The following is a 20122-nucleotide window of genomic DNA, read 5'->3' as shown; positions in this document are numbered from 1 at the left end:
AAAAAAAAACAAAAGCTCAGCAAAATCTCTGACTCAGTAAGTCAGAGTATTCTCAGGGGAAGAACTCACTGATAATAACATGACTGAGCTTCAGAACATACATTCCTAGTAAGCCTCTTGCTTGTCTAAGTAGTTCTCATTATTATGTTTCTTTCCTGTTTCCCATAAACATGTAGATAGTTATGGAGCCTTTTCCTTAGTGTGTAAAAGTTTGGGATAATGAGACATAGAGTGTGCTCTGCTACTTCTATGCTTATAGGTGTTTTTCTGCAATAGTTTCTATTTTTAATTTATTCCATATGGTGCTAGAGGTTGATGTTTGTGTACTCCTTGCATAAAAGTTGATGATCATGAAGATATATGATCTACATCTTCCCATAACAGAGTTCTGGCTCCTGGTAGTGGAAAACATTCCCTCACAATAGGTCATCACGGATGGCCATTGACCAGGTATTTGCCTGGGACAACGGGTGGCAACACCTACTGTAATTTTTCCCAGCAATGGGTGGGCCAATTGATAATCCAAAAGTCCACGAGATGGAGAGAGAGGCGGTTCTGTTTCAGTTTCTGTAAGGAGAACAGCAGCAGAAAGTCTGCATGTCTTTAAAGTTCAAAATTAGAGGCTTTAATGTATTGAGTTTGCTAGAGATAGAACAAAAGAGGCCAGGATCTGAGGGTGTCAGGAAGAAAACCTGCAAGTACTTAAGTGTCAAGGCTGTAAGTCCTGAGGCTGCAAGGTAAGAGTAGAGCACACAGGCTGATAGACTAATACTACCTACTACTTACTACTTCTGTGGAGGAAACTGATAAACTAACCAGAAAATTAGGAATAGAAATAAGAGAATTATGGGGACAGAAAGAGCAAGGATCATGCCTAGTTCCTGGGTCCTAGTCCCCTACTCTTCTTCTATGGAGGGACTCCAAACACTCTGAAATTTAATAGAACTCAAGCTACACTGTTATTTTTTAGGTTGCTCTATCTGGAACATCCTGAGGTAAAGACTGAGTTAGAGCAATGAAATAAAAGAGATTAAATTGCCATCATTTGTAGAAATACAATATCCAAATTAAATGTAAGAATTAATACAGAAATTCAACAAGGTTACTGGAAACAAAATCAATGAATGCAATTAAATCACATTCTTGCATATAGAAAGTATAATTATTCAAGCATATAAGTAAATAAAAGTTTCCATTCATCATACCAGAAAAATCCCATATAAACTGGTGAAGAAATCTGTGCAGTAATAACAAGAAATTCATAAAATCATATGGCAAAGTTTAATGTAAGACCTGAATAAATGGATTGACATATTTTACTTGTGAAAGGAAGAGTCAGTATCAATAAAATTGTAATTCTAGCCAGATTTAAACACTTTATACAATCCCAATCGAAATTATAAATAATCAAATATGAAGTTTAGGAATGTTTTCTCACCAACACACATAGGAAGCTCTGTCCATAGTCCGTCAATACAGGTAATCTTGTTATTTCCAATGATTGTATATTCATTTCTGCAATTCACCTCCACTGAAACTCCATGTTGATAGGGATGGACAGACTGCTGAACATAACCATACTGAAGTTCAGGTGTATATTCACATGTTTTCACTTGCTCTAAAAAAATGTAATAAAATGAATGCTTAATCTGAAAATATTTTAAATCTATTTACATGTGTGTTTATATGTAAGTGCAAAGTAATAGTAACTGTTCTGTTTAAATGTTAATATTTATTTACCAACACAAGTGGGTAAAGTTGTCCATTTTCCATCCACACATTGTATTTTCTTAGGTCCTTTTATTATAAAATTAGGATTGCAATCATATTCAACTACTTCATTGTGTCCATATTCCTCTTTTCTTATCTCCTTAACTTCACCATTGGAGAGCTGAGGAGGTGGACCACACGACTGTACTCGTCCTATTATAAAGAAACCATAAATAATGCTTAAATGGTCTTATAAGTATAGCAAAATGTGGAGTTACTATATTTTTGACTTAGAAATTAATTACCTTTATATTGCACTTCTATTTTTGGGGACATGTGTTTTTTGCAGTGTACATAGTGTATTGACTTCTTTCATTTCCTCAAATATTGACACTTTTCATCATGAACAATTTTGAGCAAATGAAAGGAGAAAGAATGCATATTGAACACTTATAAACTGATGACCTAGATATAAAAATGTTACACTTTGCCCTATTTAATTATTTTTTGTGAAGTAATTGAAAGTAAATGACAGTGAGATTTTAGTCCTAAATTCTTCAGAATGGTATCTCATAAAGACTTTTGCCTACATATACAAAATATCTTATTACATTTCACCAAATTAATAATATTTTCTTAGTACAATCTTATATCCTCTCTGTATTTAAACATTCTGATTGTCCATCTTTACCAATATTTTGTTGGCTGTTTATTATAATCAGGATATTAAGCTGTACTCTTGAAGATTTTTAAGTAGGTCAATAATCTGAATGCTACATAAAAGTAAATAGTTATCTAATATGTGATATAATATACATATGCAATGTATAATTATAAGTTTTATTAATATCTAGAAATACTTTGACATGGTTTGGCTGTGTCCTTACCCAAATCTCATCTTGAATTGTAACTCCCAAAATTCGTACATGTTGTGGGAAGAACCTAGTGGGAGGTAATTAAATTATGGGGGCAAGTCTTCCCGTGCTATTCTCATGATAGTAAATAAGTCTCACGAGATCTGATGGTTTTATAAGGGGAGGTTTCCCTGCACAAGTTCTCTTCTCATGTCTGCCATCATTCGAGATTTACCTTTCACCTTCTGCCATGATTGTGAGGTCTCTCCAGCCACGTGAAACTGTGAGACCATTAAAACTCTTTCTTCTGTAAATTGCCCAATCTTGGGTATGTCTTTATCAGCATTGTGAAAATGGACTAATACATACTTGAAATAATGTGATAAGCCATTTTTGATAAAAATAGTGCCATCTGAAGCAGGTACAAATCATCATTGTTTTCTAATGAATAATCCATATATGGAATGACTTGATTATTTTCATAATTACTTAATAAAATATAATGTTGTTCATACAATATTTTTAAAACGTATAAATTTTTTATTGAGCTAGATGGAAAAATCCTAACACATCTCAATTCCAGCTACTATATTTTGACCCATAAAATCCTATTATATATTTTAAGACATAGAAGTAGAATTACTCCTTGATTAAGGACACCTAAATAATGGATGCAACTCAATTACTATAGAGCTACACCCTTTCTCCTTTCTAAATAAAATACTACCTTTGCCATTTTACCACTTTGTCAGATTATAGATGTAATATAAGTTCCAATAAAAATATATAGGCATTATTATAAAAATCAAATTCTTTTTTCATCACTTCTAAAATAAATACTGACCTTTACATGTTGGAAAGTTAGGTGACCACCCAAATTGGTAACATTGAACTGAATCTGGTCCAACTCTTATAAGATTTTTTCTGCAGGAGAATTTCAACACATCTCCAACTTCGTAGCTTTCTTTTTCTGGCTTAGCATCTACATTTGCTTCTAAAATTGGAACATGACATTCTTCTTCTAAAAATAAAATTAAATGAACATACATTGAATTTTCATTGCAGAAACAAATTTAATGTGTGCTATATGAAAAAAAGATGCAAGGGGCTTCATATACAGAGGAGTATAAAATATATTCTTGCCTTTGAGAAAACATATAAACTAATTATTTATACCCAACGAATATATCTAAGACCCCTCAGGCAAATTGGGAAATTGCAGCAAGGTAACATTTTTTAGGAGAATCTCTTCAGGATTGTAATAAGAAAGTCTGTGAAGTTACTAATACAGTAAATTATTTCATTTGTTTAATTAGCAGTATGAGTTTTAATTTTGTTGTTTAATAAATAAGTTTAATAACATTATTTGTTTATAATACAGAATATGAAAGTTTTTTCACACTTAAACCACAAAAAAATCCTTCAAGTAACAAAATCAAATTGCAACATATTTAATTACTTTTTGTGAAATAAAAAAAGATGTATAAAAAGCAGATATGTGGGCCTGACACAGTGGGTCATGTCTGTAATCCCAGCACTTTGGGTGCCCAAGGTGGGTGGATCACCTGAGGTCAGGAGTTCGAGATCATCCTGGCAAACATGTTAAAAACCTGTCTCTACTGAAAATGCAAAAATTAGCCAGGCACAGTAGTGGGTGCCTGTAGTCCCAACTATTAGGGAGGCTGAGACAGGAGAATCACTTGAACCCAGGAGGCGGAGGTTGCAGTGAGCCGAGATGGCACCACTACACTCCAGCCTGGGGGACAGAGTGAGACCCTATCTCAAAAAAAAGTAGATATGTGAAACACCAAAACAGGATACAACTAATAAATGTTAAGTTGAGGGGAATATTAAAAAGCAAATTATTCCCAATTTTACAAAAGGGTAACTAAATATCAAAGACTTTTAAAAAACCCATCTAGGTTTTTTGAATCTTTCCATTATACTCAACTCTATCACTAATATGTTTGTAAAAACTAACTCATTATGAATATATTCTGATTCAATTAGAAATGGATACGTATATGAATATGTGTGTAGTTTTCTTATTTAATAATCTTTCATTAAAGGGTAGTTTATACAATTATATATTCTTATGTAAAATTAATTGACATTCAAGACAAAAGAAATAATCTGAAGAGATCAAGCATACACAAAAATAGAATTGAAATATTTTCTAACTAATAATCTCATAAATATTTTCGAACTAGCTAGTTTTATGTACTGTTATTGGCACTTTAATGTATTGATCACAGTTTACTTGAGCAAATCCCAAGAGAATGTGCCTTATTTCAATAAAATAAAATGTGTATCCCTAAATCTCTGTTTTTATTCCAGTATTTTGCATAGCAGCTCTTTCTTGGTTGTTTATAGTCTTTTTTTAAAATCTAATTGTTAAAGACAAAATGCCATTGAAAATAATTGATCTTGATTCCGTTCTAAGATGGCTGAATAGGAACAGCTCTGGCCTGCAGCTTCCAGCGTGATAGATGCAGGAGATGGGTGATTTCTGCATTTCCAACTGAGGTACCTGATTCATCTCACTGGGACTGGTTGGACAATGGGTGCAGCCAATGGAGGGGAAGCCAAAGCAGTGTGGGGCATTGCCTCCTGGGGAAGTGCAAGGGGTTGGGGGATTTCCCTTTCCTAGCCCAGGGAAGCTGTGACAGACTGTACCTGGAAAATCGGAACACTCATGCACAAATACTGTGCTTTTTCAGTGGTCTTAGCAAATGGCACACCAGGAGACTGTATCCTGTGCCTGGCTTGGTGGGTACCATGCCCACAGAGGCTTGCTCACTGCTAGTGCAGTAGTCTGAGATTGACCTGTGATGCAGCAGCCTGGCAGGGGGAGGGGCGTCCGTCATTGATGAGGCTTGAGTAGGTAAACAAAGCAGCTGGGGAAGCTTGAACTGGGCAGAGACCACTGCAGCTCAGCAAGGCCTGCTGCTTGTGTAAACTCCATCCCTGGGGGCAGGGCATAGCTGAACAAAAGGCAGCAGAAACTTCTGCAGACTTAAATGTCCTTGTCTGACAACTCTGAAGAGAGCAGTGATTCTCCCAGCACAGTGCTTGAGCTCTGAGAAAGGACAGACTGCCTCCTCAAGTGGGTCCTTGTCCCATATGTGGCCTAACTGGGAGACACCTCCCAGTAGGGGCCAACTGACACCTCATACAGGTGGGTACCCCGCTGGAATGAAGCTTCCAGAAGAAGGAGCAGGCAGCAATCTTTGCTGTTCTGCAATATTTGCTGTTCTGCAGCCTCTGCTGGTGATACCCAGGCAAACAGTGTCTGGAGTGGACCTCTAGTAAAATCCTACAGAACTGCAGCTGAGGGACCTGACTGTTAGAAGGAAAACTAACAAACAGAAAGATATAGCAGCAACATCCACAAAAAGGGCATCCACAACAAAACTCCATCTGTACATCACCAACATCAAAGACCAAAGGTAGATAAAACCACAGAAATGGGGAGAAACCAGAGCAGAAAAGCTGAAAATTCTAAAAACTGGAGTGCCTCTTCTCCTCCAAAGGATAACAGCTCCTCACTAGCAATAGAACAAAGCTGGACAGAGAATGACTTTGATGCGCTGACGGAAGTAGGCTTCAGAAGGCTCATAACAACAAACTTCTCCAAGCTAAAGGAGGATGTTCAAATCCATTGCAAGGAAGCTAAAAACCTTGAAAAAATACTAGAAGAATGGCTAACTAGAATAAACAGTGTAGAGTAGACCTTAAATGACCTGATGGAGCTGAAAACCATGACATGAGAAATACGTGATGCATGCACAAGCTTCAGTAGTTGATTTGATAAGGTAGAAGAAAGCGTATCAGTGATTGAAGATCAAATTAATGAAATAAAGAAAGAAGAGAAGTTTAGAGAGAAAAGAGTAAAAAGAAATGAACAAAGCCTCCAAGAAATATGGCACTACGTGAAAAGACCAAATCTACATTTGATTGGTGTACCTGAAAGTGAAGGGGAGAATGGAATCAACTTGGAAAACACTCTTCAGGATATTATCCAGGAGAACTTCCCCAACCCCCAAGGAGGAGCTGGTACCATTCCTTCTGAAGCTATTGCAATCAATAGAAAAAGAGGGAATCCTCCCTAACTTAGTCTATGAGGCCAACATCATCCTGATACCAAAGCCTAGCAGAGACACAACAAAAAAAGATAATTTTAGACCAATATCCTTGATGAACATCAATGCACAAATCCTCAGTAAAATACTGGCAAACTGAATCCAGTAGCACATCAAAAGGCTTATCAACCATGATCAAGTCGGCTTCATCCCTGGGATGCAAGGCTGGTTCAACATAGGCAAACCAGTAAATGTAATCCATCACATAAACAGAACCAATGACAAAAAAACACATGATTATCTCAATAGATGCAGAAAAGGCCTTTGACAAAATTCAACAGCCCTTCATGCTAAAAACTCTCAGTAAACTAAGTACTGATGGAACATATCTCAAAATAATAAGAGCTATTTATGACAAACCCACAGTCAATATCATGCTGAATGGGAAAAATCTGGAAGCATTCCCTTTGAAAACCGGCACAAGACAGGGATGCCCTCTCTCATCACTCCTATTCAACATAGTGTTGGAAGTTCTGGCCAGGGCAATCAGGCAAGAGAAAGAAACAAAGGTTATTCAATTAGGAAAAAAGTAAGTCAAATTGTCTCTGTTTGCAGATGACATGATTGTATAATTAGAAAATCCCATCGTCTCAGTCCAAAATCTCCTTAAGCTGATAAGCAACTTCAGCAAAGTCTCAGGATACAAAATCAGTGTGCAAAAATCACAACCATTCCTATACACTCATAACAGACAAACAGAGAGCCAAATCATGAGTGAACTCCCTTTCTCAATTACTTCAAAGAGAATAAAATACCTAGGAATCCAACTTACAAGGGATGTGAAGGACCTCTTCAAGGAGAACTACAAACCACTGTTCAATGAAATAAAAGAGGACAAAAACAAATGGAAGAACATTCCATGCTCATGGATAGGAAAAATCAATATCATGAAAATGGCCATACTACCCAAGGTAATTTATAGATTCAATGCCATCCCCATCAAGCTACCACTAACTTTCTTCACAGAATTGGATAAAACTACTTTAAAGTTCATATGGAACTAAAAAAGACCCCGCATTGCCAAGACAATCCTAAGCCAAAAGAACAAAGCTGGAGGCATCATGCTACCTGACTTCAAACTATACTACATGGCTACAGTAACCAAAACAGCATGGTACAGTACCAAAACAGAGATATAGACCAATGGAACAGAGCAGAGGCCTCAGAAATAACCCTAGACATCTACAACCATCTGATCTTTGACAAACTTGACAAAAACAGGAAATGGGGAAAGGATTCCCTATTCAATAAATGGTGCCGGGAAAACTGGCTAGCCATATGTAGAAAGGTGAAACTGTGTCCCTTCCTTACACCTTATACAAAAATTAATTCAAGATGGAATAAAGACTTAAATGTCAGACCTAAAAACCATGAAAACCCTAGAAGAAAACCTAGGCTTTACCATTCAGGACATAGGCATGTGCAAGGTCTTCATGACTAAAACACCAAAAGCAATGGCAACAAAAACCAAAATAGACAAATGAGATCTAATTAAAGTAAAGAGCTTTCTGCACAGCAAAAGAAGCTACCACCAGGGTGAACAGGCAACCTACAGAATGGGAGAAAATTTTTGCAATTTGCCCATCTGACAAAGGACTAATAGCCAGAATCTACAAAGAACTTAAACAAATCTACAAGAGAAATATAACCCCATCAAAAAGTGGGCAAAGGATATGAACAGACACTTCTTAAAAGAAGACATTTATTCAGCCAACAGACACCTGAAAAAATGCTCATCATCACTGGACATCAGAGAAACGCAAATAAAAACCACAATGAGATACCATCTCACACCAGTTAGAATGGCAATCATTAAAAAGTCAGGAAACAACAGATGCTAGAAAGGATGTGGTGAAATAGGAACACTTTTGCACTGCTGGTGGGAGTGCAAACTAGTTCAACCATTGTGGTAGACAGTGTAGCGATTCCTCAAGGATCTAGAACTAGAAATACTATTTGACCCAGTGATCTCATTACTGGGTATATATATACCCATAGGATTATAAATCATGCTGCTATAAAGACACATGCACATGTATGTTTATTGTGCTTGTATTCACAATAGCAAAGACTTGGAACCAACCCAAATGTCCATGAATGATAGACTGGATTAAGAAAATGTGGCACATATACACCATGGAATACTATGCAGCCATAAAAAAGGATGGGTTCTTGTCCTTTGCAAGGTCATGGATGAAGCTGGAAACCATCATTCTGAGCAAACTATCACAAGGACAGAAAACCAAACCCTGCAAGTTCTCATGCACAGGTGGGAATTGAACAATGAGAACACTTGGACACAGGGTGGGGAACATCACACACTGGGGCCTGTTGTGGGATGGGAGGTACGGGGAGGGATAGCATTAGGAGAAATACCTAATGTAAATCACGGGTTAATGGGTGCAGCAAACCAATATGGCACATGTTTACCTATGTAACAAACCTGCATGTTGTGCACATGTACCCTAGAACTTAAAGTATATATAAAAAAAGAAAATAATTGATCTTGGCCGTTGTAGGATTTCCAGCTGCTTTATTCGTATATTGTTATTGCATGGTGGTGTAAACGGAATAACGACCCCTAGATATGGCACTCTACTAATCCCTGCAACATGGATTACCATAACTTGTAAGATGTTACCTCACATGAAAAAACAGACTGTGCCGCTAAGCTATCGTCAGGAGTCTAGTTGCCCTGAAACTTTATTAACTCTCCATGGTGTTCGTGAGCTATCATTCAACCTTGGACATAGAGTATTCTGCTGAATTCTTCCACTTTGGAGACTCTGACTTCATCTGTCTACTCTGATAAACTCAATATGTTGTCTTGTGCTTTTGGAGTAAGCAACGGGCAGAAAGGGAAAGGTAGCAATATTCTGAGAACCTGAACAACAAGATGTGCTTTTTCTGACTAAATAAAATCTGCCAAATTTTGAAACAAGTTTATTCTGACAACTTAGTTTCTAAATGTCATTGCCCACTAAATGGAACCAGGACTTATTGGAGGTATGACCGATTCCAGTTCCAGGGCAGTGGAAACATGACTTAAGTCTTAGATATTTTTTGTGTCACAAAGCAACCGAATTGTTCAAAGACTAACAAAATCTTACAGACTGCACACAGAGCCAGCTTGTATGGGTTACAGCTGGCCAAACTTAATTTGTCAAGCTTCTAAAACATAATTGTTGGGCTGACAATAGCCATCATCTCTCAAAATGAAGAGAGCTTGTTCATGACATGAATAGGTATGGACAAGAGAAAGTGTGGAAATATTTATACCATAATTGAAGCCTATAAATTTTGAACTCTTTTCAATCACTGGAATTTTCTAGTTTTGGTAACATTTGTTATTTTATTTCTTTTTGCAAATGTTAATAATGTTTTAACCCCTTGTAATTGAAAGAGACCAGGACTTAACTGTTTACTGAAAAAGTATCACAGTTCCAGCTGTTTTAAAAGACTCCATTTCTAGAGGTTCAAATTTCATTTTGCTTTACTTTGTTTTGTTTTTCTAGTGGGGAAGGTTCTCTCACTCTGTTGCCCATGTTGGAGTGCCCTGGTGCAGTCATAACTCACTGCAGCATTGAACTCCTGCTTCAGCCTTGCCAGTGGTGGGGACTATGGGTGCACATCACTGTGCCCGGCTCTAGAGGTTTAAATTTAAGAATTGAAGATGTATAATAATATTTGATAACATATCATCTTTTGAAAAACATACCATAGATTTTATTTCCTGATAGGATGGAGTAGTTGCTATCAACATATCATCCCACTGAAAAAAACTTTAGAAAATTTTACAAAATTTATTTTCAGAATGCTGGAAATCACCCAGTACAGGACCGTGATGACTGAGAAAAGGAAAAAACCCTCAATACCTCAAAATAATAAAGCAAAGTCAATGACAGCCCCAGCTGTGTGTTGGGAGGCCTTTTCTGGACTGTGCAAGGAGGGAAAACCCAGGAAGAATGCAGTGTGGTCTTCTTTAGTTGAGACTAGTAAGGTCAGTCTTGGAGACTATGGTGGCCAGAAGTTACTGGACATAGTAGCAGAGAGAAAGTATTATGAAGAGAAAGAGCTGTGGAAGTTTCCTCAAGTTTTTGGTTGAATACTGAGCTGTGCAAGCACAGAATGGAATCGCATTGGGATGGGCAAAGAACAATTACCTGAAGAACTGTAAAGACGAAGAATTACAAGAGTTCACACAGGACTGGGAGTTGCCATCATTTATACCATAGATTTCCGAAAGAATCCTTTTCCAAGTTCTAAGCTGCTCACAAATAAACATACCTCTCAGAAGTACGGACTTTTTGCAACTTAGAAAATGATTTGTTGGCTCAAACATATTAATTTAAATAAAGATAAATACTAAAAACTTCCTTATAAGACATTTTAACTGTAATTGGACTTATTTGCACTTTAATACCTCAGTTTTGTAACCATTTATTGTGAACTAACTTGATAATATAAACAACAAACAGGTGTTACATTAATGGAATATCTTCAAAGTGCACTCTTCTCTAATATTTCTTCTTCTTATGTACATTTGATTTATGTAGGTAGGCAAACGATGTTATTGCACATCTACTTAGACAAAATTGGAACTGAAAATCAAATAAATAATGATAGAAGTAGTGGTGAAACCTATATTTAACGTGGTGAAACCTATATTTAACCTATATTTAATCTATAAACAATAGACTTATTTCTTTAAATAATTAGCAAAACTGAGAGAGCAGTATTTTGCTTACTAGTGAAGCTGCATTTGGGAGGAGCGGACCAGCCCCGTTCTACACATGAAATGCTTTTCTCCTTGTTTTGAAGGCTGTATCCTGTGTTGCAAACAATTTGTACAGTATCACCTTCCAGATGTATTTGTCCTGAAGATTCAGAATGACCATTTTTCACAAAAGGAAAGGAACACATTCCTAAGGACCAAAAATTGATTAATGTACAAGATGGAAGTAGTAAAAAAAAGTGCATTTTAAAATATTTTATTAAGAAAGGAAAACTTTGAAAACTGACATAATGTGTAAATATTTTCAAAATAATACAGTCATGCTAATGTATAAATGATGAAATATATTTTTTGTTTCTATATATGTACATATAAAAGAAAGTTAATATTTCATATTGTTACTGTATGGTTTTTATAACAAAATATCTTGTGTTTATAAACTCTTCTAGGGACAAAACCATATCTTCATATAAATATTTCTCGCAATTCTCATAAACGTTTCTTACAAAAGGAGAAAGATCATTACTGTGTCCTTTATTGCCTCATCTAGTCTCTCTCCCATTGTTTTTCTTTTTTAATACACCTGTTGTCATTGGAGTCTGGTCTCTATATTTATTGAAGTATTAATATAGCTACACTTTGAAGGACCAAATAAATGATTTATTGAAAATATAAAAGTTAAAATACCAAACCTTACCTTGCAATATGTAAGAGAATGGTAAATTCAAAACAGAATATCTATACAAAATGACTTATTTTAAAGGAAAACTATAATCAGGTTGCTGCCAAATGAATATTAGTAAAGAAATATTAGCAGTCAAATACATTAATCATCAGTCTAAAAAATTAATATATTTCAACATGTAGAACATTTCCAGGTAATGCAAGACAGTTGATACATTTATTCTCCATTGATTATCATAGGAGGCATCTCAAAATAGGAGGACTACATCTCCCATCTTTGCAGCTCCTCTGGTCACTGCCCCTGTGATTATCAAGACCTTATGATCTTGTCTGGCACATCCTTCTTTATTCACTGAATGACATCCATTTAATGAACAAGGCATTTACTCACTGAGACACTTTGGTGTTGGTGACCATCCTTTTTGTGTGCATGTTATGCGAGTCCAAAAAGATTTTGACGGAGACACAAAATTATATTCACAGGAGTAATAGAAAACTTCCCCTATAGGAACTTGGGAAAATGGCTTATAATTTTCTTCATCATACAGAAATCCATGGCGTATTTTTGGAAAATCACAAAGTTTTGCTGGGAAAAAATAACACAAAACTGAAGAATTAAATAAAAAGCTACATTAATGAATTACTAGATTATATTTTAATCATCTCATTTGTAGTTTTGTTTTTCATTCAACTTAAATGCGTTTAGCTTAAATGCTTTCCAGTGTACTAATTTGGAATGAAGAAAGATCACTAAATAAGAATACAAGAGTATTTAAGGAGGTCATTTTTTTTTTTTTTTTTTTTGAGAGGGAGTTTCAGGTTTCACTCTTGCTGCCTAGGCTGAAGTGCAATCATGCAAATCTTGGCTCACTGCATCCTCCACTTCCCAGGTTCAAGCGATTCTCCTGCCTCAGCCTCCTGAGTACCTGAGATTACAGGTGCCTGCCACTACACCCGACTAATTTTTTTGTATTTTTAGTAGAGACAAGATTTCACCATATTGGCCAGGCTGGTCTTGAACTCCTGACCTCAGGTGATCCATGCACCTTGGCCTCCTAAAGTGCCGGGATTACAGGCGTGAGCCACCATGCCGGACCCAGGAGGTCATTGTTAATGAATATAAAATTTATATTTTGGAGTGATATGAAATCTGAACTCTTCTGCAATGTCTTCAAGAACAATATCCTCACATAACAATTTAAGAATGAAGGCAGACTGTAAGAGTGGCAAATCTCCCTGATCAGCCTAGTGTACAGTAGAGGAGTGATAGGATTACCCTCAGCTCTCAGATTTCTTTCTTTTTCTGTACTCATCGAATGTCATAGGTATCTCCACCAGAAAAATATGTCCTTTTTTTTTTCTGGTGGAGTAAAAATGTTGGGCAGGTAATTTGATTTTTTGTTTATTAATATTCTGATTACTTTCTGGTTACAAAGTTTATATAGTTTTTGTGGAAATAATTTAGAGGTATAAGAAAATCACTAATAACAACTCAACCAAGATAAAATTAGAGCTAAATTCTGGTAAATGCTGTATATATAAATGTTTGTTATACTGCAGGTCCAAAACATCTGAAAAAGAAAAAACAATAAAAAGATAATAAAATGATAAAATAATGCAATTTAAAATACAATATAATAATTATGTATATGGTATTTACATTATATTAGATGTTATAAATAATCTAAAGATTGTTTAAATTATATGGCAGGATGTGTATATGTTATATGCAAATACTACACCACTCTCTCTTAGAGACTTGAGCATCTGTGGATTTTGTTATCTGCCGGGGGTGAAAAGAGTCCTGGAACAATTCCTTGAGGATACTAAGGATACTGAGGATACTACTGGATATATGTATATAGACACTTACACATACATCCATACCCACTGTGGTGCAAGATATATTAAAACAATGTAGAAAATGGGTGAAATCTTCATGTTTTGACTCTATTTTTTGTGTATATATATTTTATATGTATACACATATTTTTTATTAGACTTAATTTTTATTTACAGTTTTTTCACAGTAAAATTGAGTGGAAGTTACAGAGATTTCCTATATAACACTTCCTCTTTCCTGCCACATGATTAGCCCCCTTCCCCATCAATATTATTGTCATTCAAAGTCCATAGTTTACATTGGGGTTTACTCTTGATACAGTACATTCTATGGATTTGATGTACTTTATCTTTGAATGCTTTTTTAGCTCAAGATATTTCCTCAATATAGTGTGCTCATTTTTTAGCTCAAGATATTTTCTCAATATAGCATTGCTGCGTAAGAAATTGTTTGTTTCTCACCTTATTTAGAAAAAGCATGCAGAAATTCAGGTGACAATCGAGGGAAATTTCTCTTTTTTATCTACCTAGAAGTAATATTTAATGTTGCACAATATTTGAAATAATTCTTGTGGTATTTAACCTTGTGAAACCTTAAATTTATTATCTGTTTAAAAATTGACATTAGATAGTTTTGGAGAAGATATTGAGGGAAAGACTCCCTCGTGTCTTGATAGTATTAATCTATCATAACTCCTTTTAAATATCCTTTGTTCCTCGAAAATTGCAGTTACAGTACTTGATTTTCATACATTTGTGCTACATATTCTTCACTATCCAGAATAACTTTGTTCTCATCATCCAGTTGTATTCTACCTATCCTTCAGAACTTGCTCTACAACATGCATTGTATAACCATTGTGTACATCCGCAATGGTGCTAGCTAAGAGTGTTATCGTCCTTTTGCAAGCTTGCCATTACACAATCACCCACTTCAAAAGCAGAAAATAATTTTCCTTGTCTCAACATTCTGATAGAATACTATGAATACATTTCTTCTGGGACATATATATATATATATATATATATATGTATATATGTACACACACATACACACACACATATATACAGACATATAGTCATTTACCACATAATGACATTTTGGTCAGCGACAGATCACTTATATCGCAGTGGTCCCATAAGATTATAAAGTAGCTGAAAAATTCCTATCAACTGATGACCACCACAACATCACAGTCCAATGCATTACTCACATGTTTGTGGTGATGCTGGTATAAACAAACCTACTGCATTGCCAGTCATATAAACAATAGCACACACAATTATATATAGCACATAATACTTGATAATGATAATAAATGACCATGGTACTGGTTAATGTATTTAATGTACTATAGTTGTTATCATTATTTTATAGTTCACTTCTACTCATTTAAAAAAATAACTGTAAAACATCCTCAGGCAGGTCCTTCAGGAACTGTTCCAGAAGAAACCTTTGTTATCGTAGGAGAGGACAGCTCCATGTGTGTTACTGCCCTGAAGACCTTCTAGTGGAACAAAAGCGGAGGAGGAAGACAGTGGTACTGATGATCCTGATCCTTTGCAGGCTGAGGTTAATGTGTGTGTTTGTGTCAATTTTTAACAAAAAGGTGTAGAAGGTAAATAAAATATTTAAAAGATAAAATCTTACAGAATAAGAATAGAAAGAAAAAATATTCTGTACATCTATGCAGGGTGTGTTTTAAGCTAAATGTATCAAAACAGTTACAAGTTAAAAAATTTTCAGTTGATAAAGTAAAAAGCTTACCATAAATTAATATATTATTGAAGAAAAGTTTTTGAAATAAATTTAGTCTATCCTGGGTGCACCAAAAGCTCAGTAACTAGCACTAAAGAACTTATCCATGTAACCAAAAACCACCTGCTCCCCCCCAAAATATTGAAATAAATATACAAATAAAATAAATTTACTCTAGCTCAAGTATTCAGTGTTTATGAAGTTTACAGCAGTGTATGGTAATGTGCTAAGCCTTTATATTGGCACACCACTCACTCAGTGACTTACCCAGAACAACTTTCAGTCCTGCAAACCCTGTTGATGGTAAGAGCCCTATGCAAGTCTGCCATTCTTAATATTTTCTATTGTATTTTTATTGTACCTTTTCTATGTTGAGATAAACACATTCTTACATTTGTGCTACAATTGCCCACAGTATTCAGTACAGTAACATGTTGTACAGGTTTGCAGTCTAGGAGTGACAGGCCATATAGCCTAGTTAGGTAGTAGGCTATACAATCTAGATTTGTGTAAATACACTCTGTGATGTTTGCAGGAGGACAAAACTGCCTAAAGACATACTTCTCAGAACGTTTTCCTATCATTAAGTGATGCATGAGTGTACATACACACACACACACATACACACACACAATCACCTGTATATAAAACCTTGCAATTTATTTGCCTATTTACATTTTGCTTTTCTTTTAGGACATTCTAAGTAGTAGTGAGGCGAGGGCGTGGTTGTCATATTCTTTCCAGCTTCTTTGCTGCAGCATGAAGCACAATGTATTGTTTGAATAATGTTTTGCTACTGGAAGCATGCAGTTTTCTATTTGTACAAAAGTGTTGCTTTCATGTGTTATTTCTGCTGTTTGGCCAGTTTCTAAATAGACACCAAAATAAAAGTGTAACGCACACTTACCTGTCATTTAACACCTAGACAATTTTTAGACAGAATTTCGCTAAAGTTTATCCTGGGACTGGACTGAAGCTTGAAACTTTTTTGTTGGATTAGGAATTGTCAAAATTCTACATATTATCCTTATAATTTTCACTTACCTTCGTCTGCTTCCACCCCCATTTAGAAATCCTTGTGTAATGCCATTTGTAACAGATGTTTAAGCCACTTAATAAATATCATAAACACAGACTTAAGAAAAATCAAATATACTCATACAAACGCACTCTTGTGATTACGACTCAGTACTAAAAGTGAAAACAAAATTAAATGAATTTCAGGCCCATAGAAATAATGTTTTGCCACATTTGTAAGGGCATATCTTAAAAAGAAAGTATTTTATTGTTCATATTTTTCTCTTATGTCAGGACTGAGAAGAAAGTGTTCAAAAAATTTTAAAGATCTGTAAACATTAGAAAGCAGTAAAGCAGTAAAAGAAAAACTTTCTGGAAATCAAAGAATATAGCACAATGATTGAAACTCCATGTACACACATAGTTTAATCAGTATTCTAGACCCTGTTAGAGATTTTGTTTGCAATTATTTTGATATGGTGGCTTTAATTTTCACATGAAATAAAATGGGATAGTTTATAATGTTATAAGAACCAGTATACAGTATTAATAAAGAGGTGATATATTATTTCAATTTTGAAATTTGTGGAAGAGCTCAGAAGAAACAATTTTTTGGCAGTTCACTGCTTTACATATAAAAATAATATTTTCTATTGTTTCATTAAAATATATTTCCCTGTTGAATTATAATTAGACTGAAATGAGAATTCCTTCATTCTAATAACATTTGAAATTTAAATTATCAAATCTATGAAAATAAAATTCTAAAAAACATATTGAAGGTGGCCAAATCTTTTTGGGGTTGATTTTTCCAGTCAGTGGCATTGCAGAATTTATGCAGAATTACATTCATCACCTTTATTATAGCAGATTTTCTCTCATTTGATTTCTCTTTACATTTCTATTTGGTGACCATTTACCCTTTGCAAACTAGAGAACGGAGAGAACTAATTTCATTTTATTTTCCTACTAATTGCATGTTGGAAAATATTTCCAGAAAATAGATGAATATTATGATACCCCTTCAAATTATCCTCAGCTATTTATTCATTTAAAAATAATCTTACGCATATACACACACAATCAATAAATACATTTGAAAAGGGACTAAAATATTCGGATCTGTTTTCAACTTACCTTCTCCCCCAACAGTGGATACCAATGAGATTAGGATTACACTGAATAAAAGCCACATGCTTGGTAGTCCCAATCACACATAACTAAAAATACTCCAGTGATGGTGGTGTTGCTTTAAATCTGCTTTCATTAGCAGTTATAAGCATGGCTTTGTATTTCAGTATACTAACGGGAAGCTACTTTAGTAAAGCCCTTTGTGGAAAATATCAAAGTTCATGGAGGGTTGTGTGAAATAAGCAAATAGTGTCTAATCAGTGTTTTCACAATAATATTCTCAATTCATTATGTAATGTTTATTTGAGCAAAATAACTGCTGTTCAATTTCCTTGTTGTAGTCACCGAGTCTCTGAGTTTGGAATAATCAGAAATGACTGTTTAGAGGAGACAGGAAGCTCTCCCCTGCCTTTATTTATTTATTTTTTTCTAGCCAAGGGTTCAGCTGTTTCAAAAGGCAAGCAAGTGCAAGTCATCAGTCCTCATCTTAATACAACAACATCACTTTTGTAGTTGTAAATTCCTTTTAAAACTGGCACTAATGATTGGGTACCTTCTTAACAGTTTTAATATTTCATAAACTATAAAAGGTCTAATCAAGAATAATTTTTGCCAAGTAATGTTTCCTGAAATGTTTGAAGGAACAAAATTATAATTCAAAATCATTTTGTTCAGGTGGGACTTTGAGAATGGCTTTGTGAGGGTCTTGGTATATTCACTCGCCACCAAAAGGCAGCAATAAAACTGGATACAATTTTAAAAGTAACCATTGGTTGTCTCTGGAAACTGGCCAAACAGCATAATGTTGGGAAATATTTATTCCAGAAAGTCTCCATAAAATTCAGTAAAAGAGAGCGATGCTTTCATCCACCTCTGTCTCGCAGCCCAATTCTGTGGCTCAGAAGTTGAACCCTGGATGGGCAGGCAGTCTATGCGGACTGGAAGCTCTGCTCCCTTGCTGAAGAAGAGTGACTTTATAGCTTGGAAAGGTCCACGCCTGAGGATTCTATTGAATACAAAGAGATTGCAGTGGGAAACAATCACAGAAGACAAGTATGTCTAGAGGATACTAGCTGAAGCAAGCAAAAAGTGCCCAGCCTGCAAGAAATTTAACATTTAATGGGGAAATTTCGAGAAATAGACAACCTAATGATCTCACTAAGATGAAACTTACTGACAGTGGTTCAGAAGTCAATGGGAATGCACATAGCTATGTCCAATCAAGAAACCAGAGAAGTCCCTGTGAGCTACTAGTAGTCTCCACTATTGATTCTAGTCTATCTAAACCTTGTGATTTCCAATTACTACACTACCTAAAATATCTAAATATTAAGCATCACACTCTAGAACATTTCAACAATCTTTTTAGCTCACTTTACTAAATTTGTTCCAAACATTCAATGACCCTGATGCTTATTCACTGTTCTTTGCCTTTCATTTTCTCTCTTCCCACCACATCTAAATTAGATTCCATGGGTCATCACTGTAAGTCAATCCCTTGCACATGCTCTCCTGCCCATTCCTTCCTTTCTATCTGTAATCCAAGTCTTAGGAAACCTCAGTCCTTTGCAAATAAATTCTCTGCTTGTCCTGTCCCTGGATTGAAGCACCAGAGTGTGTCTACAAGAAAAATAGAGGCAACTGTGTTGACTTGCCTTGCTTTAAATTAATGATCATGGTCCTAAATAATTTTGACACTGCTTTTCCCCTCCCCTATTTTCATTATCTCCCTCCTTAACCACCAATCCTCACCTTGCACTTTGCTAATGACTTCATTTATTTTTTCATCTAGATATAGAAGCAATCAGAAGAAAACTACCTGCTGTTCATATGCATCTTTTTCTGCATTGTCTCCTGTTTCACTGGATGTTGATCTTTACTCCTATCTTGTTATGGTCTCTACCAGATTTGATCCCATCTTTTCTATGCAAGGATTTTGCTCTTTCAATTATTCCTTCTCACCTGTATCATTAATTTCTCCATTTTCCAAATTATTTCCACCAATATACAAACATACCAAACATCTTTCATCGTAAACAGCAAAAACAAAAGCTCAAAAAATTTTTTGTAGAATCCAAATCTCTTTCTAGTAATCTAATTCACTTCTCATTTTATAATACAATGACTCTAATATGTTATCTACAATCTCTACTTTAATTCATTTTTTCATTCCCACCACTGCACTTAAACCCCTCTTGTAACAGTCACCAATGTCTTCTTCAATCTAATCAAATCCTTTGGTCAAAAC

General features: G+C 35.3%; 1 protein-coding gene across 1 annotated transcript in view; it reads right to left on the bottom strand.

Moving 5' to 3' along the window:
• Positions 1 to 18065, bottom strand: part of CFHR5 (complement factor H-related 5) — a 36044-nt gene extending 17979 nt beyond the window's left edge. The window contains exons 1-6 of the mRNA XM_011951609.1: positions 17881 to 18065; positions 12517 to 12711; positions 11455 to 11631; positions 3409 to 3585; positions 1741 to 1923; positions 1439 to 1618 (exon numbers count right to left, since the gene is read on the bottom strand). Of these exons, the coding sequence (XP_011806999.1) occupies positions 1439 to 1618; positions 1741 to 1923; positions 3409 to 3585; positions 11455 to 11631; positions 12517 to 12711; positions 17881 to 17938 (970 nt within the window). The 5' untranslated portion in view covers positions 17939 to 18065. The remainder of the gene's footprint in view (positions 1 to 1438; positions 1619 to 1740; positions 1924 to 3408; positions 3586 to 11454; positions 11632 to 12516; positions 12712 to 17880) is intronic.
• Positions 18066 to 20122: the final 2057 nt, after the last annotated feature.

Source organism: Colobus angolensis, unplaced genomic scaffold (assembly GCF_000951035.1).
Source record: "Colobus angolensis palliatus isolate OR3802 unplaced genomic scaffold, Cang.pa_1.0 Scaffold320, whole genome shotgun sequence".
NCBI classification, from domain to species: domain Eukaryota; kingdom Metazoa; phylum Chordata; class Mammalia; order Primates; family Cercopithecidae; genus Colobus; species Colobus angolensis.
The sequence above is the reverse complement of the archived record's forward strand: the minus strand, read 5'-3'. Positions and strand labels throughout refer to the sequence as shown.